Genomic DNA, 23,878 nt, shown 5'->3' on the forward strand with positions numbered 1-23,878 from the left:
AGACATATTGGGAAGATAGTTATCAGCCTCTCTGGCTCACAATCTGTGACCACAGCTGCCAGGGAGCACCCTCTAAACAATGGGCAATTCTCAAGTATTTAAATGGTATGTTTCTGTTTCATAAATGAAAACAGTGGTTAGCCGACGGGCTCCACCTCTTTACCACGTTGTCCTAACAGCTGAAACTCCCTCAGATGGATACTGCTCTCTCTAGGGCTGTATGCATCTTCCTTTTCTCTTGGACAATCTTGTCCCTGCTTTTTTGTTTGATGTTTTAATCCCAGCCCTCCATCTACAGTGAAGAAGTGAGCATCTCTGATTCTTGATTTGGTTCATACAGACACACACTATCACCACTATCAGCACCACCACCAAAACTATCAGTCTCAGAGAAGCAAGAACAGTATTCTAGCTCATTTCAAACGTCCTAGGAGCTTGTTTTGAAGTGACTTAGCAGCAGCAGGAGCTTGTTGGATTACCTTTTCTGCCTCCATTTCCACACCAACTAGAAGCAAATAGATGACTAAATCTTTATCTGCAGAATATCTTATTCTCACACTTGTCTCCCTGTTTGTGTCTCACTTTCTAGAATCACAGAGGGGCATCACATCCACAGGGGTGATGGAGATAGTGGCATGGTATAAAGGTGGAGAGGAATGTTAAATGTTAAAAACGCCCAGAACCTTGAAGGTAAAAAGAACATTTTATAATTTATCAAAACAGGTAAGAAAAAGCTCTTAAGCAATGCCATGATCAAAGAATAATTTTTTAAATATTAAGGAACCCTCTGTCTTCTGCACAGAGAATGAATGGTGGGTGGCAAAAGTAGATGCAGCGACACCAAACACACAACATTCATCTGATATGTATTTCTGAGCACAAACAAATGGTAAGAGCTTGTCCAGACATTACAGAGACAATTGCAGGACAAACATGAATTCTGTCATGAGAAGTTAATGATCTTAGAGGGCATTGCAATATCTAAGCAAATAATTGTGGTGGTTAGATCTGGGCTGCTGGAGTTGAGACAGGCTGGGGCCTGGGACCCTTTACTGCAGTGCTTGCACCTGGATGAATGTCTCCTCAGGCAATAGAATACAAAAGAAACTATAAGGGAGGAATTCCCTGGTGGTCCAGTAGTTAGGACTCCACAATTCTTATGTAGGGGAAGGGACCCGGCCACATAAGGTAGCGCAAAACAAGGGATTTAAAAAAAAAAAAGAAAGAAACTATAAGGGACTAAAAATAACTGCACGCATGCATAGTTGAGGCAAATTATGAATAAAAAGATACAAAAAAGCCCAAATCCCAACTGCCATTTCTGAAGTTCCAGGAGCAAAAGTAGGGTAACTGCACATGATCCGTGAACACAGTACCACTGAGGGGGTAAGCAGACCACCCAAGTCATCCCTCTGGTCCCACCCACTGATCTGCCCCTACCCTCACTGCGTTTAAGAAACCAACTCACCCTACCTCAGAGAGCCAGCAAGGGTACCTTTACTTGTTTTCCTTCCCTCATGCTGCAGCACTACCCCCAGTAAAGCCATGGCTTTACTTCCTTATTTACTTAACTTAAAGTTTCTTATCTGGCATTTTATTGATTTCTATTGATTAAAGAGTCTATAGGGGGACTTCCCTGGCAGTCCAGTGTTTAAGACTCTGCACTTCCAATGCAGGGAACATGGGTTCAATTCCTGGTCAGGGAACTAAAATCCCACATGCCCAGTGGTGTAGCCAAACAAAAGGCAAAAAGAGTCTAAGGGACTTTCCTGGTGATTCAGTGGTTAAGACTCCATCCACTTCTACTACAGAGGACATGGGCTCAATCCCTGGTCAGGGAACTAAGACCCCATATACTGCGTGGCACAGTCAAAAAAATAAGTCTAAGGACCCTCTGGATGGTAGCAAAAGAGAATGAGGAAAAGTGGGAAATGGCTTGTCAGGGGTGAAATTAAGAAGACTGATGATAGGGTGGTTATTAAGAGCAACACAGAAAGGTATGAAAATGTCCTAATGTGGCAGGCTTTATAACTGGCAGGAAAGTACAGATTTCTGATACAGGAGGGTGGGAGGGATGGCCCATACAACTATGTACTTGATTCAGGGAATGTGAGTCTAATTCACAGTGTGGGCTCATCACTTCAGTCGCTCAATCGTGTCCAACTCTTTGCTTCCCTATGGACTGCAGCACACCAGGCCTCCCTGTTCATCACCAACTCCTGGAGTTTATTACAACCCATGTCCATTGAGCAGTGATGCCATCTAACCAATCTCATACTCTGTCATCCCCTTCTCCTCCTGCCTTCAACCTTTCCCAGCATCACAGTCTTTTCAAATGAGTCAGTTCCTCACATTAGGTGGCCAGAGTATTGGAGTTTCAGCTTCAGCATCAGTCCTTCCAATGAATATTCAGGACTGATTTCCTTTAAGATGGACTGGTTGGATCTCCTTGCAGTTCAAGGGACACTCAAGAGTCTCTTCCAACACCACAGTTCAAAAGCATTAATTCTTTGGCACTCAGCTTTCTTTATAGTCCAACTCTCACATCCATACATGACTACTAGAAAAACCATAACATGGACTAGACAGACCTTTGTCACAAAGTAATGTTTTTAATATCCTGTACCGGTTGGTCATAGCTTTTCTTCCAAGGAACAAGCGTCTTTTAATTTGATGGCTGCAGTTACCATCTGCATTGATCTTGGAGCCCAAGAAAATAAAGTCTGTCATATTTCCATTGTTTCCCCATCTATTTGCCATGAAGTGATGGGACTGGATGCCATGATCTTCAGTTTTTGAATGCTGTGTTTTAAACCAACTTTTTCACTATCCTCTTTCACTTTCATCAAGAGGCTCTTTAGTTCTTCTTTGCTTTCTGCCATAAGGGTGGTGTCATCTGTGTATCTGGGATTATGATATTTCTCCAAACACTCTTGATTCCAGCTTGTGCTTCATCCAGCCCAGCATTTCACATGATGTACTCTGCATAGAAGTTAAAGAATCAGGGTGACAATACACAGCCTTGACTTACTCCTTTCTTGATTTGGAACCAGTCTGTTGTTCCATGTCCAGTTCTAACTAATGTTTCTTGACATTATCTACCTCTCAGGAGGTAGGTAAGGTGGTATGGAATCCTAATCTCTTTAAGATTTTTCCACAGTTTGTTGTGATCCAAACAGTCAAAGACTTTGGTATAGTCAACAGAGCAGATGTTTTTCTGGAACTCTCTTGCTTATCCAGTGGATGTTGGCAATTTGATCTCTGGTTCCTCTGTCTTTTCTAAATCCAGCTTGAACATCTGGAAGTTCACGGTTTACATACTGCTGAAGCCTGACTTGGAGAATTTTGAGCATTACTTTACTAGTGTGTGAGATGAGTGCAATTGTGCAGTAATTTGAACATTCTTTGGCATTGCCTTTCTTTGGGATTGGAATGAAAACTGACCTTTTCCAGTCCTGTGGCCACTGCTGAGTTTTCCTGGCATACTGAGTACAGCACTTTAACAGTGTCATCTTTTAGGATTTGAAATAGTTCAACTGCAATTCCATCACCTCCACTAGCTCTGTTTGTAGTGATGCTTCCTAAGGCCCAATTGACTTCACATTCCTAGATGTCTGGCTCTAGGTGAGTGATCAGAGCATTGTGGTTATCTGGATCATTAAGATCTTTTTTGTATAGTTTTTCTGTGTATTCTTGCCACTTCCTCTTAATATCTTCTGCTTCTGTTAGGTCCATACCATTTCTGTCTGTTACTGTGCCCATCTTTCCATGAAATGTTCCCTTGGTATCTTTAATTTTCTTGAAGAGATCTCTAGTTTTTCCCATTCTACTGTTTTCCTCTATTTCTTTGCGTTGATCACTAGAGAAGGCTTTCTTATCTCTCCTTGCTCTTCTTTGGAACTCTGCATTCAAATGGGTATATCTTTCCTTTTCTCTTTTGCCTTTAGCTTCTCTTCTTTTCTCAGCTATTTGTAAGGCCTCCTCAGACAACCATTTTGTCTTTTTGTGTTTCTTTTTCTTGGGGATGGTCTTGATCACTGCCTCCTGTACAATGTCACAAACTTCTGTCCATAGTTCTTCAGGCAGTCTGTCTATCAGACCTAATCCCTTGAATCTATTTCTCACTTCCACTGTATAATCATAACAGATTTGATTTAGATCACACCTGAATGGTCTAGTAGTTTTCCCCACTTTCTTCAATTTAAGTCTGAATTTGGCTCATGATCTGAGCCACAGTCAGTTCCTGGTCTCGTTTTTGCTGACTGTATAGAGTTTCTCCATCTGCAGCTACAAAGAATATAATCAATCTGATTTCAGTATGGCTATCTGGTGATGTCCATGTGTAGAGTCATTTCTTGTGTTGTTAGAGGAGGGTGTTTGTCACAGTGTGGGCTCATAGCAAGCACTTTATTATAGACCCACAAGACATGCCCTGTGACAATTTAATCCATGCAAAATATTTTGATGGGTTCCAGCTCAGGTAGCCATTTCTGTATTTGATGAAACTCTTCTATTCTCATCTATAAGTGTGACTAATGAAGAAATGGAAGACTAAAAGTCATGCCCTTTCTTACCACCAACAAATGACTTATTTTCAGTTCCTCTTTATTCTTCCCCATCTGAAACTTCTCAAATGACTGTCCTCCAAACCATTTGGCCTTTCTATTTGTAATAGGCTGAACTGTGTCCCCCAAAAAAAGTTCATGTTGAAGTCTCAACCCTTAGCACCTTAGAATATAACTAATTGGATTTTAAAAAGGTAATTAAGTTAAAATGAGGTCATTAGGGCAGGCCCTAATCCAACATGACTGGTGTCCTTGTATGAAGAAGAGATCAGACACACACAGAGACCATGTGAAGAAACAGGGAGAGGACACCGATCTACAGCCAAGGAGAGAAGCAGCAGAGGAAACCAACACTTCTGACAACTTCATCTTGGACTTCCAGCTGCCAGGATTGTGAGAAAGTTAATTTCTATTATTGAGGTCTCCCACTCTGTGGTACTTGGTTATGCTAGCCTTCCATTCAGTTCAGTTCAGTTCAGTCGCTCAGTCGTGTCCGACTCTTTGTGACCCCATGAATCACAGCGCACCAGGCCTCCCTGTCCATCACCAACTCCCGGAGTTCACTCAAACTCATGTCCATTGAGTCAGTGATGCCATCCAGCCATCTCATTCTCTGTTGTCCCCTTCTCCTCCCGCCCCCAATCTTTCCCAGCATCAGAGTCTTTTCCAGTGAGTCAAGTCTTTGCATGAGGTGGCCAAAGTATTGGAGTTTCTTAGAAAATTAATAAACTGCTAAAATGGTCCTTCTTCTCCCTTTCTCTCTTTCTCACATACACATACACACATATACACACACAGATTCTTACCACAATCTACGAATGTTACAGCCAGGTTGTTGGAGTGTTTCACATAACACTTTCATGCCTGGGTCTCCCAGGGTATTGCCACTGAGGTTCAATTCAGTGAGATTCCAGTTATTGCCCAGGACTGAGAAGATGCCACTGCAAATGCTGGAGGTCAGATAGTTCACCAATCTAGAAATTGGAAGGAAGGAAGAAGAGAAAACAAAGTGAATCTCTAAGAACAGCAAACTGAAGTTGGAGCCAGGAGTGGCTGACACTAGTGCAAAGGCATCCTAGGAATTAAGAAATGAGTCACAGAACCAAAGACTGGGCTCTGAGGAATGCAAAAGGCCAGAGGAGTCCTAGTAAGGCTGTTCTGCACAGTTTATGATTAAAAGAGCCTGATGCACCAAGGAAACCAGAATTGAAAGAGACATGTGTACCCCAATGTTCATCGCAGCACTGTTTACAAAAGCCAGGACATGGGAGCAACCTAGTTGCCCATCAGCAGACAAATGGATAAGAAAGCTGTGGTACATATACACAATGGAATATTACTCAGCCATTAAAAAGAATGCATTTGAATCGGTTCTAATGAGGTGGATGAAACTGGAGCCTATTATATAGAGTGAAGTAAGTCAGAAAGAAAAACACCAATATAGTATATTAACGCATATATATGGAATTTAGAAAGATGGTAATGATGACCCTATATGTTAGACAGCAAAAGAGACACAGATGTAAAAACCAGTCTTTTGGACTCTGTGGGAGAAGGCAAGGGTGGGATGATTTGAGAGGGTAGCATTGAAACGTGTATATTATCATATGTGAAGCAGATCACTGGTTCAGGTTCGATACATGAGACAGGGTGCTCAGGGCTGGTGCACTGGGATGACCCTGGGGGATGGGGAGGGAGGTGGGAGGGGGGTTCTGGATGGGGAAGACATGTGCACCCATGGCTGATTCATGTCGATGTATGGCAAAAACCACTACAATATTGTAAAGTAATTAGCCTCCAATTAAAATAAACAAATTACTTTAAAAAAGAAAAAGGGCTTGTGATGAATAGATAAAGAAGATGTGATATATACATACACAAACACACACACACAATGGAATACTACTCAGCCAGGGAGACTCAGACATAGAGAATGAACTTGGGGACACAGCAGGAAAAGGAGAGGGTGGGACAAATTGAGAAAGTAGCACTGACATATCAGTTCAGTTCAGTTGAGTTGCTTAGTCAGTCGCGTCCGACTCTTTGAGACCCCATGGACTGCAGTACACCAGGCTTTCCTGTCCATCACCAACTCCCAGAGCTTGCTTTGACATATATACACTAACATATGTAAAATAGATAACCAGTGGGAACTGCTGTCTAACACAGGAAGCCCAGCCTGGCACTCTATGACAACCTAGAGGGTGGGATGGGAGTGAAGAGGCTCAAGAGAGAAGGGATATATATATATATATATACAGAGGTATGATTGATTCATGTTGATGTATGGCAGAAACCAACACAACATTGTAAAGCAATTATTTTCCAATTGAAAAAATACAAAAATAAGGAAATTTTGTCATTTGCAACAACTTGGATGGACTTAGAAAGTATTATAGTATATGATATCACTTATATGTGGAATCTAAAAAAATAATACAAATAAACTTATTTACAAAACAGAAAAAGACTCACAGACATAGAAAACAAAATTACAGTTATCAAAGGGGAAGGGGGAGGAGGGATAAACTTGGAGGTTGGGATTAACATACACACACTACTATATACAGCTTCCCAGGTGGCTCAGGGATAAAGAAGGCCCCTGTCAAGCAGGAGACATGGGTTCGATCCCTGGGTCGGGAAGATCTCCTGGAGAAGGAACCGCCAACCCACTCCAGTATTCTTGCCTGGAAAATCCCATGGACAGAGGAGCCTGGTGGGCTAAAGTCTGTCGGGTCACAAAGATTCAGACACGACAGTAACTAAACTACTACCACTGCTGCTGCTGCTGCTGCTAAGTCACTTCAGTCGTGTCCAACTCTGTGTGACCCCATAGACGGAAGACCACCAGGCTCCCCCATTCCTGGGATTCTCCAGGCAAGAACACTGGAGTGGGTTTCCATTTCCTTCTCCAAAACTACTAACTACTACCACTACTATATATAAAATAGAGAACCAGCAAGGATCTATTGTATAGCACAGGGAACAATAACTTGTAACAACCTATTAGGAAAATAATCTGAAAAAGTATATGTATATGTATATATAGAAAACAGTTATATATATGATTTATATATATATATAACTGAATCACTGTGCTATAGATTTAAAACTAATATGACATTGCAAATCAACTATACTTCAATTTAAAAAACTAAAATGGGAAAAGGATAAGGGGAGAGAATAATTTGGGAGTTTGAAATGGACATGTACACACTGTTACATTTAAAATGGATAACCAAGAAGGATCTACTTGCATGGCACATGAAACTCTGCTCAATGCTATATGAAAGCCTGGATGGGAGGGGAGTTTGGGAGAAAATGGATACATGTGTATATGGCTGAGTCCCTTCTCTTTTCACCGGAAACTGTCACAAGATTGTTTCTTAATCAGCTATATCTCAATACAAAACAAAAAGTTTAAAAAAAAAGAAGTACAAATTACTATGTGTAAAATAAATAAAATACAAAAATAAGTTGTACAACACAAGGAATATCACAAATAGCTATAAATGGAACGAAATCTTTAAAAATTTGTGAATCACCATATGTAAAATAGTTAGCCAATGGGTATTTGCCCTATTACTCAGGGAACTCACACTGGGGGCTCTGTGACAACCTAGAGGGGTGGGATGGGGAGGGAGGTGGGAGGGAGGTTCAAGAGGGAGAGGACACATGTATGCTGATTCATGTTGATGTATGGCAGAAACCAACACAATATTGTAAAGCAATTTTCCTTTAATTTAATTTTTTTAATTTTAAAAAAACAATTTCTAAAAATTATGAATAACTATGTTATACACTGGAAACATTCTATATCAACTATATCTTGATGAAAAATAATAATATTTTTTAAATTACAAAACAGCTGGTGACTTTGGCCGACTGTGAAGAGCCTCTGGTTCCTCCCTCAGGAATCCTTCTCCTCCTTCATCAACTGGCTGCCCTGCCCACGGCCCTGGACACTCTGCTAAATGACCCAGACCTGATTCTTACATTAGCTGCATAATAGCACCAGTAGTGATCACAAAAATCCTTATGCCAGGCCACATCATAGGAAAAAAGCCAGAATCTCTGAAGTAGGACCAACTGGTACCCATGCTGCTAGTCCTTTGAAATCTTTACTACACACAAAGCAAGCTCCTATCCTCAGAAGAAGGTAGCTATCATCTAGCATGATGGGCATCAGGCTTTTCTTCAAGGTTTTAGTCTGAGTTTCTGCCAGCCTTCTTCACAATCCTGTAATCTTAGTCAGGTGTCTTGTTTTCTGAGCCTCATTTTTAGTGTCCTAGTGAGATCTTCTCTCAAGACATGGTAGCAGATGGGGCTCTATAGTTTGAAAAAAAAAAATCAATGTGTAAAAAAGCTAGAAGTCTGGGACCTTGAGGAATTCAGACTGTTCATGTCCAGTTTGACTGCAGAACTGAGCCTCTGGTGGCACAGTACCAAATCTAGCAAGTCTTCTTTCTCTCAACAGGTATCAATTGATATGCTTCTAAGAATGAGATACTGCCAGAGATCCTTCACTTTCTGCACTAACTGAGAGCACTGAAAGGCCATCTCTTGTAATAAGTGACAAGTGGAACATCTATGGAGATTTTATTTATAAGACTGAACAAACTGAGCAAAAATCTTTCTTGCAGTCATGACATACATGCTTCTTTCTAAAGACTGAAAATGAAAGTTCACAGGATTTGCAAACTATGTTAGGCTCTTCTGTAGGTGCTGTAGTCCAAACAGGCTCTCACTCTCTCCCTCTTCCACCTTCTTTCTAGCTATTCTGAACTATTTGCTATTGTTAAAATGTACCCTGCTTTCCCACCCCACTCTTAGAACTCACCGTCCCCTTGGTCTTGGCTGCCCCTTGGCCATCCTTGACTCTTTCATACTCCATCCTTCAGGATACAGCTGGTCAAGGGCTCCCCCTGTGTGCTTCAGATGCACTCCACCAATAGTCTTGCCAAAGGCCGCCCCTTCCACCAACAGCCCTGGTTTCCTGCCTGGCCCCACAACCCAACGGTAAGTTGTTGTGAATAGGACCTGGGTCTTAGCCACTACTGAAGCTTCAGCAGGTAGTCCTTGATGACCCAACAATAAATAGAAAAGTCATCCTGGTAGCAGTGCCAAGGAAAAGAGAGGGAGCTGAAAGCTTATTGCTGCCAGTGAAAGGGCCAGCTCCTTTTCTTCTTAATTTTGTCCCATGTCAAGAATCCTCTATAGAGGTCAAACCCAAGCATTCACAGAGCAGACACCTCCCCACAGCCACTGAAGCTGTGGTAGTTTCTGCCCAAGGATTTAGAAGTCAAGTAACTCAACCCTTTCAATGAACACACACAACAACTGACTTCCAACCCTCTAACAACTGAGTAAACAGACCTTGAAGTGGGTGCTGCTGACAAATGAAAGTGTTAGTTCCTCAGTCACGTATAACTCTTGGTGATCCCATGGACTGTTGGCCGCCAGGTTCCTCTGTCCGTGGAACTCTCCTGGCAAGAATAGTGGTGGCAGGTGACATGAGTTCCATCCCTCTTCCTGAGAGATTCCACCTGTACAGGCCAATTAAGCCCATATGCCACAAATACTGAAGCCTGCATGCCTAGAGCCTGTGCTCTATAGAAGAGAAGCCCCCCAGTGAGAAGCCTGTGCGCCACAACTAGAGATTGGCCTCTACTTGCAGCAACTAGAGAAACCTCACACACAGCAAGACCTAGCGTAGCCAAAAATAAATAAATTAACTGTTTTTTTTAATAGATTGTCTAGGTAATAAAAAATTCCTTTTCCTTCTCTGCCACCCACCTACATTCTCTCAGTCTTTCAAGGCAGGCTCAAACTTCACTCCTCCAAGAAATCTCTCCCAAGCATCCCACACTGAGGTCCTCTGTCCTCTGTGTTCCTGGACAGAGTCATTACTGGTTGTTCTGCCCCTTAGGTGACAGGCTATTAAGAAATAAAGTCCCAAGTAAATTACAAGCAATTTCAGTTGATGAACATTTTCTTCCATTCTTTTTTTCACATAACACATTGTGCTAAATTGGCATCCACCAAACATTTGCTTATTGTTTCATTGGCTTTTTTCACATGTCATTTGTCTACCTACTCTTCCTCTACTAGTCAGTATCTGCCAATGAAAGGGTCTGGTAGAAATGAGTGATGATGGCATTGTTTTGTAGCTGTGGAAACTGCATTTGCAAGACTGTTGAAAACAAAGGAGAGAAAGCAAGTGCCAAGAATCAGATGACTAGAAAGTAGAAGACATATAGTATCAATTGCCTGAAGCAAGATCTCCTTACCGCTGAGAATATGCAACTTCAGATTCAGAGAGAACAGAATGGTTCATATGAGAGTGTCTAACTTCCTCCTCTTCTTCCTCCTCCTTAGGTGAGTTATGGAGCAACCTCAGGGAAAGGGATTCCACATGGCGACAGTTCTCAATACAAAAAGAAGAAACCACGTGGTCCATTCTGGTGGACAGCTTGATCTCAATTTTGGGGAAATGGCCCATGGCACTTTGCACAAAGTCCTCCTCCTGCATCTCATACAAACAATAGAACAATTCCAGCTGGCTGGGCTCAATCTGTAGTGTCTTGGCCTTGGCTTTTGCTTCAATCCATTTCAGCAGCTCCAATCTGATTTTCTGAGAGATCTTACAACTCAGTTTTTTCTCTAAGTAGGAGGTTCTCTCCTGGTTTATAAGGCCAAAGAGGAAACGGACAACAAAAATCAGATACCCCTTTTCGAATCTGCCATAGTTTTCGAGAAGGACCGTCACATCTCGGTTGGGAAGATTTGAACAACCCTGAGGCATGTTCCTCATCCCCCCATGATTATCTTCTTCCAGCAGGTAGTACATGGCAGCAAAGAACTCCTGGAAAGTCATGTGGATGAAGCTGTAGAATTTCTCGCAGTCCACTTCCTTTTGGAACAGGTTCATCCTCAAGAAAGCAGACACATCTGCCTTCTGCAGGCCGTGATTTCTGAGATCGCACTCCTCAAATAGGATTTTCTGGTTCCAGATTCCATCTGCAGCCAATGAGCAGAGACCCCAGAGGGTAGCAGAGTTGTGGTTCTCCTGGCTCCCTCCCTGAGATTGCAACAAACTGGAGAGGAAGAAGATATACACTGCAGTGGTAGTCTTGGATGTCCGAGCAAGACTCTTGCCACTATCCATCTGCTGTTTCAGCCCAGTGCACACAATCCAGCAGACCAGAGGAATAAAACACATGGTGAAGAGGATCTCATTCTCCTGGATCAGCCTGAAGGCTTCCCTTGCTTGCTGCTCATCTGAGAAATACTTTAAGAAATATTCCTTCCTCCTGGCCTCTGAGAAACCCAGGATCTCCACATGACGAGCCTGGCCCAGCAAGTGCTGAAGTTTCTCCAGGGCCACAGGTCTTGTGGTGATGAGGAGGGAGGCCTCAGGAAGCAGTCTTTTTCTGATGAGGCTGCTCAGGAGAATGTCTCCCCGCTCCACCTTCTTCCAGTTCGTACAGAGTGCTTCCGTGTGTTCATCAAAGGCACCTTGCAGCTCGTCAAAGCCATCCATGAGGAAGAGGATCTTGGAAGGCTTGCTTACTATCTTGCCTATGGGTGGGTTTGGGCCAGGGCAGCAGCTGGCGATCAGGTCCCCCAGGCTCCTCTGCGTCCCAAGGCTCACCTCCCGGCAGTGAATGTAAAACAAATAGTCAAATCTATCCTGGTAAAGTTTCTCTGATGCCCAGTCCAACATGATCTTCCTGGCCAGTATTGTTTTCCCAATGCCCGCTGCTCCCTGGAATACCACCGTGTGCACAGGTTCAGAGTGCTGGTCCTCAGGATCAAACAGCAATTCCAAGTTCACGGAACTCATGGGGCTATCCTGTATCTTGGCCCAGGTCCTGCCAATGGCCAGGAGCTCATGCTCCCTCTCCTGTTGACTCCTGTGTTCCTTGATGAGACGCAGCCTGGTGAAGCGTTTGTTGAGGTTCACGCTCTCACCCAGACGGGCATTCCTGTCTTCGATACACTGGAATTTGCTTCTCACATATTTTCTGTACTTCTTACAGTAATCTGTGTCAGAGACAGAAAGTTAGACTTCAGAAGAAGCTTGACCACATCCACCAGAGACAAGCTATCAACAGGAGCTGGTGGTCTCCAAGGAATGGAAACTGATATGCAGTTTCTCACCACTGCCTGGGATATGGATAGCCCCATAAAAATGTAGGGTGTTAAAATTTCCCTAGACACAGTTGAACAGAAGAACAGCAAAGTGCCATATGCATTGGCCCTGGCCAGAAAGTTCTTTTTCATTCAATCTTACTCCTTGATGTAGTTTGCAGCTCATGGCCTATAAAACGTGAAACATTCAGTTGCCCACCCATGGTTTGGGGACTGCAAGGAGTGAAATATGCATCTATTTCTTAAGCTAAAGTGGATTTCCTAAGACAGACCCTTTCACCCCAAGGAACATGTTAGGATCACCAAGTTATCCACCTTCTGAGCTTCAAGTACCTACAGAACCAGGTCTCAAAATCCAGTCAGAAGTACCACCTACATTGCTTACCTTTTTTTTTTCTACAAATAGAGATTCTGGAAAGGTATCCCAGTAAACCCATCCATTCTTCTTCAAGGCTTTCTTCCTGACTTAGCACAGAAACATTTGCATTCTCTGAGAATTAAAGGAAGAAAACACAAAGTGTCAAAAACCAAGACTCCTGATTAAGGTGATGTCATTGAAACCCAATGACAAAGGTCCATATAGTCAAAGCTATGGTTTTTCCAGTAGTCATGTATGGATGTGAGAGTTGGACCATAAAGAAGATTGAGCACCAAAGAATTGATGCTCTTGAACTGTGGTGTTGGAGAAGACCCTTGAGAGTCTTGTGGACTGCAAGAAGTTCAAACCAGTCAATCCTAAAGGAAATTAACCCTGAATATTCATTGGAAGGACGGATGCTGAAGCTGAAACTCCAATACTCTGGACACCTGATGCGAAGAGCCAACTAATTAGAAAAGACTCTGATGCTGGGAAAGATTGAGGACAGGAGGAGAAGGGGATGACAGAGGACGAGATGATTGGATGGTATCACGGACTCAATGGACATGAGTTTGAGCAAGCTCCAGAAGATGGTGAAGGACAGGGAAGCCTGGTGTGCTGCAGTCCATGGGGTCACAAAGAGTCAGACACGACTGAGCGACTGAACAATAAAAACAATTGAAATTCAATAGCCAACACCTGGCACAGGTCAAAGCCACCTGCCCTGCACATCTCCCAAACCAAAATACAGCTCAGTTGAATGTCCAGTTGGAGGCATTCCTGTACTCCTAATTTCAAAGCAATGGATACCAACTAATATCATGTCCTCATTGTATCCAGTTTTGGAATCTATCTCCCAAGCCTGGAAATCAGAAGGCAAACATATAAGGCAGCAAAGTTTCTCATCCTCATTTGGCTTTGGCAGACTCCTTCTCTTGTGCTCTGATTTTGAGACCACCCCCACACTCTCGGGTATCCCCAGGATGACCAAAGGCCAGCAGTATCATCTGCCCTTGATCCCAAATGCCTGGAATTCATCTGACCCATATTTGGAGTCTTCAAGAGCAATAATAACCCATCTGACTTATATCTAATTCAGAATCCCGACTAACTTTAGATTCATTTAGAAAGTTTTAAAAATATTGATTCTAGGCCTCTACTCCCAATGATCCTTTTTCAGTTCTCTGAGGTGGAGCCCAGGCACCATTATATTTATCTATTTTTAGAACAATTTTTATTGGAGTAGGGTTGATTTACAATGCTGTGTTAGTTTTCTGCTGTACAGAAAAGTGAATCACATTTATATATACATATATATATACTCTTTTTTAGATTCTACTCCCATTTAGATCATTACAGAGTATAAAGTAGAAGGCAACTTTTTATTTTAAAAACCCCACATGCATCCACAGTTGAGAATTATAGACCTAAACAATCAATAAATAACACACCCAAAAGAGGTATCTCATAGGAGAAATTAGACACAGCAGAACAAGAGATAGGTACCAGGGCAAATGCATGGGACAGATAAATTTAGGTGGGCAGGAACTCCAGAGCTATAAAAAAGATTCCTGAGGTATCTACTTATTCTGAATGCAAATGCTGTTAACCCCACACACACAAAACCACAAAATAAAATCTAAACATTAACTCAAACCAAGACCAAAACTTAATTTTTATCTAAAATATAACACTAGCCAGCCCCCTGAAACAAAAAACAAAACCCACAACAACAAAAACTTCTAACCCTAGGTATAATTCTTCCATCCCCAAAACCTACATGTATAAGCCAAATGGCATAATGGTTATTGCACCAAAGAGACACTTGATATTGAATCCAGGCTTGGCTCTGGTTAGAACACAGCCATGGACAACTATAACTTTTTCCAGGCCCATTTCACACAGTTTTGCAACCATTCTCCAGCATTATCTTTCATCTTGTGAAAATGAAATTCTTTATATCCATTAAACAACAATTCTGCATTCCCCATTCCTTGCAGCCCCTGGAAACCACCACTTTGTCACTATGAATTTGTCTACTCTATGTACCTCTTATAATGGAATCACAGAATATTTGTCTTTTGGCTTATTTCACTTAGAATAATGAAATTGAAAACTTATTTGAAAAAGCACAGGCCTCCAGGGGTTCTTGTGAGGAATAAATAAAATCCATAAAATCTGCTAAGTGAACTACTTCTGCAACCATGATTGAAAGTGAAAGTGTCAGTCCCTCAGTCTTGTCTGACTCTTTGCGACCCCATGAACTGTAGCCCATCATGCTCCTCTGTCCATGGAATTCTCCAAGCAAGAATGCTAAAGTGGGTTGCCATTCCCTTCTCCAAGGGGTCTTCCCAACCCAGGGATTTAACTCAGGTCTCCCGCATTGCAAGAAGATTCTTTACCATCTGAGCCACCAAAGAAGCAACCTTGATTATTACACTTTAAAATGGTTATTGAGAATGTCAGTACTGACACAATTATAATTGTGCTATTATACACAATTTGTTTGTAACACCACACTGATAAACACACCTGCCTTCATGCCCCTATTTTTTATCTCCCTCATTAGATCCATATTTCTTCCCCACCTCACTCTGCTTGTGATCTGTTGATCTATTTTATATTTGCCAGTATAAATACTTTTTAATTAACTTTAGATATGCCAATGTGGACAAAATAAGGTTAGACAAGAAAACAGGGTAAACAGAAAATAATTCGTTAGAAAACAGAAGAGTTTATAAAACTGACTTCAAATGGCATAGATGTACTACATATACACCACCATCTTTGTCTGTTTCAGAAACACTGATTCATTTTTATTACTCTTTTTCCCTAGCTCAACATCATCACCTTGTGATTTTCTAGGGTCCTCTGAGTCCTTTCTTGTACCCTTCCCTTGCTCAGAACACCAAGCCAGAAGGAAGAACCTCACCATATGTCCACAGAGATGAAGAGGATTTCTTTCACCAATTCCAATGCCCAAATTAATGGCACAGGAAAAGCTTTTCTGGAGCAATTACATACTTCTATAAGCTGAGACATGGCCCCCAAACCATGGGAAGCAGAGATCCAAGTTTGTTGACATGCAGGTAGATACCTAGATGCTAGATGAAGACTTGGAGGAAGTCCAGGCCCAGGAGAGATGTGAATAAAGTGTAACTAATTAAAGAAGGTTCTTATGGGTACGTGAGCCCTGACAGGTTTTTAAAGGAGTTAGAAAAAAGAAAACTGCTTTCCTCCATCTTCTTATAGCACTATCATGAGAAAAAATAGATGATAAAGCCAAGAAAATAAGTGATTAAAAAGCAAACATATCAGCTTTGATTTGTCAAAGGATACCATCAACAGAGTGCAAAGACAACCCTCAGAACGGGAGAAAATATTTGCAAATCATATATTTGATAAGAGGTTAATATCTAGGATATATATAAAGGACTCCTAAAGGTCAACAGCAAAAGGCAAACAACCCATTTAAAACATGGGAAAGGAACTCAAATAGACATTTCTCCAAAGATAATCAACTGACTAACAAGCACATGAGAAGAGGTTCAATATCACTAGTCAATAGGGAAACACAAATGAGATACCATCTCATGCCCATTAGGACTGCTACTGTCAAAAAAGAGAAAAAACAAATGTTAGTAAGGAGGTGAAGAAATTAGAACCCTTGTGCACTGTTAGTGGGAATGTATAATGGTGCATCTACTGCCATAATGAAAAGACAGCAATTCCTCAAAAAGTTAAACTAGAATTACCATATAAGCCAGTAATTCCACTTCTGGAAATAAACCCAAAAGAATTGAAAGCAAGATCTTAAAGAGGTTTGTACAACCACGTTCATAGAATCATTATTGACAATAGTCAAAAGCTAAAAGCAATTAGAAAGTCCACTGCTGAATGAATGATGAACAAACTGTGGTATACACGTACACAAAATATTATTCCACCTTAGAAAAGAGTGAAATCCTGCCATATGAGACAAGGTGTGTGAAGCTTGAGCAAGTTTATGCTGCTACACAAAAAGACAAATATTCTATGATTCCACTTATAAAAGGTACTAGAATAGTCAAATTCATAGAGACAGAAAGTGGTTGTCAGGGGCTGAGGGGAGGGTAGAATTGTTTCATGGGTACAGAGTTTTGCAAGATGAAAAAGCATTCTGGAGATTGAACAACAGTGTGAATGAGCTTACCACCACTGCATCATACACTAAAAATGACTAATAGTAAATTTTATCTTATGTATATTTTATCACAATTTAAAAAAAGTACTGCCTTCATTCCACTCACCCCATTCTGGCTCATCCCTCTTAGCTTTCTCATAAAGGTCTCTCCTGTTGATTGCAGCAAAAATCCACTTGGCCATGGCCCATGCCTTCTCTTCCCCGTTGAAATCAATCATCAGCGTGGCTAGATCCACGTGATCTGCTTTTTCTGTCTGACCCCGAGGAATTGAGGTGCAGCCCTTCTGACTGGGATAGTCTTCTAAATGCATCTTGAATTTTTTAAAGTCTATGTCTTCCAGGTCCTCCAGGTAACGAGCCAGCTTGCAGCGGACACTTGCCATGCTCATCTGCAGACCTAGTCAGAGTCCTTGGGCATAAATCCACACTTGGAAGTTAGGTGGTGCGAACAGCATATGGTTAAGAAGTCTTTTCAGAAATTTACCCTCAGAGAGAACTAAAGTATTAAAAACCCAGAAAAAAGAAAGGAAAAAAATCACTGGATTCTAACAAGTTGCCATCGTTAGCTTTTAAAAGTGAGTCAAATTCTTACCAGAAAGTTTTCCTATTGGCTCGACCCAGGTGTGTGTCCTGAGCCATGGAAGAAAGGTGCCCCTATGGAAACAAAATCACCAACACAATCATATTAACAGTGCAATGTAGTCTTAAACCGCTTCCTGATGCCACCTTGATATATCACCAAGAGAACTTTGATCCCACTGATTACTGGCTGTGTATGACCCTGGACAATCTTTCCACTATTTTTCAACTTCAGTTTCCTCATCTATAAAATGGGAGAGTGGAAAAGATATTTTTACCTTCCTTCCAACTGAAAGACTCTGGTTTCTTGTTTCTGTTTTGAACCAAGGAAAGATGAATGAGGGACAAGAGAAGAAAGGATGCCAGGAATGAGTATTATGGTGAGAACAGAACAGCATATGTCTAGAGAGAAGGAAAGAGAACATAGAAGCATGCAGAGGAAGGCATAATATGCAACAACCCCTTTATCAACACACTGATTGATTACAACTGAAATGGGATGGAACTTGGGGTGATAAGGAAGAATGATAAATACATGCATTTCTTTAATGTCTCCTTGCAAAATTCACAATTATAATAATTATTAGAATTCACATTTATTGAGAGCTTCTCATGCGTTAGGTGCTACACTGATGCACAAAACTGAAAAATTATATTCCTCGTTTCATGGTATGGAAGTAGAAACTGAGTCTTAGGCTAAGTGACTCGCCCAGAGTTTCACAGCCAGGAGGGACAAAGCCAGGATCTACACTAGGGTCACTGATTTCTGAGTCATGCCCCTAACATTGCATTTTTCTTAGCATAAAAAGTGTGAGAATATTTCTTCCACCATTTAAGTAGGTATCTCAGTCAAGTATGAAGAAAAAATGGTTGAAGATGATAAAAAATTATAGATGAAAGTGAAAGTGTTAGTTGCTCAGTTATGTCCGACTCTTTGTGACCCCATGGACTGTAGCCCACCAGGCTCCTTTAAAATTCTCCAGGCAAGAATACTGGAGTGGTTTGCAATTTCCTTCTCCAGGGGATCTTCCTGACCCAGGGATCGAACCCATCCTGCATTGCAGGCAGATTCTTTACCGTCTGAGCCACCAGGGAAAACCAAAAATCAGATTGCTAAAAAACAAAAACACTTTCCCAGGTTTTATCACACAGAGTAGTGTTCAATCACATCGTAGTGTTCAATGTCTTGGTTTCCTAACTAGACTTCAAGTTCCACAAAGACTTGAAATCAGCTGCTATATCTCTTGATCATACACAGTTTCTAGATTTTGGATGGATGAGCACATTGGCTTTGTTTGGAATTGATCTCTTCATATTATTGAATTTAGAAAAGGATCATAGGAAGGGAGAAGCCCTATGAGCCCAGGTCTCCTGCATTGCAGGCAGATTCTTTGCCATCTGAGCCACCAGGGAAAGCTTATGAAGCTTTCGAACTCTCCAAACTGGAATTCGTAAAATCCCAGTTTAATGTTCAGGACATCTCAAACATGTTCAGCACTCCTTCTGTCTCCATTCCTGACTCTCCACTCCTCGCGTCATGCATCACATACCCCCCACCACCCCTTGTCAAGTCCATCCCCTATGCATTTGACAGGTGGCAGGAGGAGGGGGTACTCCCGACAGATCCACCAGCTCTGCCGACCCTCCCAGGTCCCACTACATCAATCTTTCCATCCACATCAGGACTCTGCCTCCCCTCTGGGCTACCCTATTCCTAACCTTAGTACACCCCGACCCTGACCTCCACCTTCTCTGTCCCTTGGTTTCCAAATATGCTCATTTCCTTATATGCATCCCATCTATCCACTTTCTGGGGGAGGGAGTGTGAGCCATGGTCACTGTTCCTGACCCCCACTCCCCACACACAGGCACTGGCACACATAGCGACAAAATATTGATAAACATAAAAGAAACATTCCAGAAACATTGTTGAAGGATAGACTTGAAGGCTGGCAGATGGAACCTCTAGTCAAATTCTGCCCCTTGAAACAATCTCCCCACTCTTCCCCAGGCTATTTCAGCCACCCGGCTCCACAGAGCTGGACTCACCCAGACGTCAGCCTCGGGAACAGCCGGAGAGGAAACTAGACAAATTTATAGCAGTCACAACCCAGCAGGAAGGATGTGGTCTCAGTTTGGAGCAAACAGGCTTGCATCACAGGCAAAAGCAGAGACTAACGGTTACTCACATCACTGGATTTTCCAAACTGAAGCTCTCAAAGCTGAGCCTGCTTGCAGCCAGAGATACGTGGCCTCCCCTCAATGGCCACTGGGGTAGAAAAGGGAGGAAATTCAACTGCTGCTCAATGAATGTTCCCTCTGACTCTGACAGCAGCCATGTGAATGTTTTGATGACACAGAGGGGGCTGTGACGGAGAATACCATAACAGGATAAACAGACAATCGAGAGCATAACCTGCCTATCAAACTGCAGATCCCATTCACTTCCAAGCTGTCACATGGAGGAGGTCAGTAGACAATATAGTAACCACTGACTGTTATTTTTCTTCACCACTTAATTGAGGTAAGTATATACCTGTGAAACCATCACTACCATCAAGGCTATAACCATATTTATCACCTCCCAAAGTTTCTCCCCACCTTATTATATGGGGAAAATTGACTTTGTGTGTGTGGTGAGAACACAATATAAGATCTACCATAAACAAATATTAAGTACACAATTTAGTATTATTAACTACAGGCCCTATGCTGTAGAGCAGATCTCCAGGACTTATCCATCTTGCATAATAGAAACGGCCCACTCTCTGATTAACATTTCCCTCTTTCTGTCTCTTCCCAGCCCCTGGAAACTGTCATTCTACTCTGTTTCAATGAATTTGACTATTTTAGATCCTACATGAGTGATTTCATTTGGTATTCATCTTTCCTCTCATTTATTTCATTTTGTCATCAAAATCCATTCATGTTTTTGCAAATGGTAGGATTTCCTTATCTATCATGGCTGAATAACATTCCATTGTGATATTTTTCATATATGTATATGAAATATTCCATATATATAGAATATATATAGTCCAACATATATTCCAATATATATATATGTATATTCCAGCATTCTAAATATATATGTATGTATATATATATATCACATCTTCTTCATTCATCTATTGATGGATGCTTTGGTTGTCTTTATTCATTCTTCTAATTCTGAACACTTATGCTATTTCTGCATCTTGGATATTATGAATAAAGCCACAGTGAACATGGAAGCACATATCTCTTCAGATCTTTATTTCAATTCCTTTGGATAGGCACAAACTCTACTCTCTGACTCACTGACTTATTTGTTCAACTAAAATTTATGGAGTATCTAGTGTGTGTCAAGCATGAACATGAAGCCGAATAGCAGCTTGCCTTACCCAAGAAGAGCTAGAGAAGATAGATACACCCAGAGCTGCTTTTCTGTTACCATGTCTGCAGGACCACAGTCCAATAATGGCATGAGTTCCATGGAACATGGTAAGTGAGAGGCATTCAGCACCCCAGGGAGTACAGGAAACTTGGAGCAAGAAGGAAAAGCATTCAAGTCTAACATAAGGGTACTGGGGCATTTGTGGATGACTTTGTCTCTTTGTGCCTCAGTTTCCTCATCTGTAAAATGGGGATAACAATAGCACTAATCAGAGATGGTTGTCATAAAAATTGAGCAAATGGGTAAATGTGAAGCCTTTGGAAGAGAACCTGAATCACAGAAACTGGTATCAGTGGTTAGCTCCTCCTCCTACTGCTGTTACAGAATGGTGTGCAAAATGCTCTTGAGAGAGTCAGTTCCTAGGCAGGTTGATATGAAGTCCGGGGTCCCCTAGGAGGAGAGAGGGGTCTGGGGCTCTCAAAGAGTAGATAGGGATCTGGAGTTCCCAAGGAGGAGAAAAGGACATTTTATCTACATTCCCTAGTCACATAAAACATTTTTTTCTTTAAGCCCAGAGCTGATGATTACACAATAAAACAGCTCTGCTTAAACTCTGTACTAAGGATTATATAACAATATATCCAGCTTGAGGACAGTTTCTCCTTCTTGAAAACCTTCTGACTAATCCTGTTATCTTAAAATGTATATCATGAGAGTGGGTCTGGTAAGATCTTTCTATTGTTAGTTCTAATTCTGTCATCTTAAAATGTAAATTGTGAGAGTGGGTTAGGTAAGACCCTTAAAACCTTGATATGTTCTTCTGATTTACTGTAATAATCAATTTAAAAAGTATATAACTCCCTTGCTTAGACTAGGGAGGGCGCACTCTCCATCCCCCTTCTGATGTCTATGTCAGAAGCTTTCTCTGTCCCTTTTTATACTTTAATAAAACTCTGCTATACAAAAGCTTTTGAGTGATCAAGGCTAGTCCCTGGTCCTGAAGCTAAATCTTCTTTGGAGATCATGAATCCAACATCATTCACAGTAAGCTATCACTCTGAGAGATGAAAGAGAGACATCTACTCCCACTGAAGCAAGGGCAGGATAGCAGACCTGAGTCTCAAGCTCTGAATGTTGTTAAAGGCCAGGGTGCATGCAGGAGCTGTGAGGACTCCAGATGCTGAGGCTACAGAGAGAGACAGCAGATCAATTAACCAATAACTGAAAGGGAAATGCAAAGTAGAAAGCAGAGTTCAAATGTCATTCCAGAATTTTGAAACGATACTCTAATCATGTATAAAAACTAATCAAGAAAAAGAAGAAAAAAAAAACCACCATTCTTTGCCTGCCTGTTATTCTGCATTCTGAAAACATTGTTTCAGATGTGGAACTATCAAAATCAATACAAATAATAAACAAAGAAGGCCATAAAAATAGAATACAACAATTCTCTTCCTATCTATTCATGACTCCCTCCTAAAACCTTGGCGAATAACAATGAAATACTGTGTGCCAAAGAAAAACAATTATACCCATGAAACACCTGCAACTCACTTCTGTAAAGCAGAGTTGACTGGAGTTCTGGGTATTGGGTTCCAAACCCAAATTTGCCACAAACTCTTTCTAATTGAATAATCTACAGGAAACCAAACCAAAATGAAAGTAAATCCACATGTTGCCCCAACCCACTTCCAAGTGCGTCTGAGCCATCCCTGATTGTACAGGTGGGAGCAAAATGAGGAAATGACATAGGGGTTTTTCTGAACCAAAAAAAAATCCAGACATGAGACATGAAAGTATAGGCATGCTGACAAAGATCCAAGACATTTAAAGTCAAGATTCTATTGAAAAGTCCAAAGCAAAACAGCAATAACAGTGCAAAAAGCGAAAACGAATTTGCTCACTCATGTTCGACTCTTTGCAGCCCCATGGACTGTAGTCTACCACGATCATGCATCGTGGAATTTTCTAGGCAAGAGTACTGGAGTGGGTTGCCATTTCAAGTTACCCTAAATACTGCATGTATCTCTGGGCCTGAATGCCTCCAAATCCTCACCTATCTTGCCCTTCCCTCGACCTCCACACAGTTAACGAGATATACTAATCATCCTTCCTGAGCCTGTGGGGAAAGTAGTTTCAGTTCTACATGAGAAGCCAGAAGGCACATTGCTTTCCTGGCAAAGATACTCTTTTAGGCTGCAGGCATTGCTGTCACTTTCCAGTCATCAACCCTTCACTAACCAATAGAGTAGCTACTAGTCTAGTCACACATGGCTACTGAAATGTAAACTTTAATTAAAATCAATGATTCAGGGGGGCTTCCTTGGTGGTCCAGTGGCTAAGACTCCACACCCCCAAAGCAGGGGGTTTGCTTCCTGATCAGAAAGAACTGATTTGGGAACTAGAATTCTAGAACCAGTCCAAGCAGTACTCCTTCAATATGGAACCGGGAGCTAGAAAAGGAAGCCACACTGAGCTAACTTCAGTTTTCTGCAGTCTCCATCACTCCCTCCAAACTCAGATTCAGCCCATATCTCCTATTTATGTTTGCTTGCTTGAAACTTGAATTTGAATTCCTAACTCCTCAGTCATATCTTCCCCACTCCCACCCCCAGATTTATTGAGATATAATTGACAAATAACACTGTGCAAGTTTAAAATGT

At 41.6% G+C, this 23,878-nt stretch overlaps 1 protein-coding gene across 1 annotated transcript in view; it reads right to left on the bottom strand.

The window, feature by feature from the left end:
- The window catches only part of NLRP3 (NLR family pyrin domain containing 3), a 56,208-nt gene extending 36,256 nt beyond the window's left edge, over positions 1-19,952 (bottom strand). The window contains exons 1-6 of the mRNA XM_055430479.2: positions 19,889-19,952; positions 17,853-17,914; positions 17,367-17,669; positions 13,105-13,209; positions 10,856-12,611; positions 5,372-5,539 (exon numbers count right to left, since the gene is read on the bottom strand). Of these exons, the coding sequence (XP_055286454.1) occupies positions 5,372-5,539; positions 10,856-12,611; positions 13,105-13,209; positions 17,367-17,649 (2,312 nt within the window). The 5' untranslated portion in view covers positions 17,650-17,669; positions 17,853-17,914; positions 19,889-19,952. The remainder of the gene's footprint in view (positions 1-5,371; positions 5,540-10,855; positions 12,612-13,104; positions 13,210-17,366; positions 17,670-17,852; positions 17,915-19,888) is intronic.
- Positions 19,953-23,878: the final 3,926 nt, after the last annotated feature.

Source organism: Moschus berezovskii, chromosome 8, assembly GCF_049115385.1.
Source record: "Moschus berezovskii isolate FMDL1 chromosome 8, NW_MosBer_1.0, whole genome shotgun sequence".
NCBI classification, from domain to species: domain Eukaryota; kingdom Metazoa; phylum Chordata; class Mammalia; order Artiodactyla; family Moschidae; genus Moschus; species Moschus berezovskii.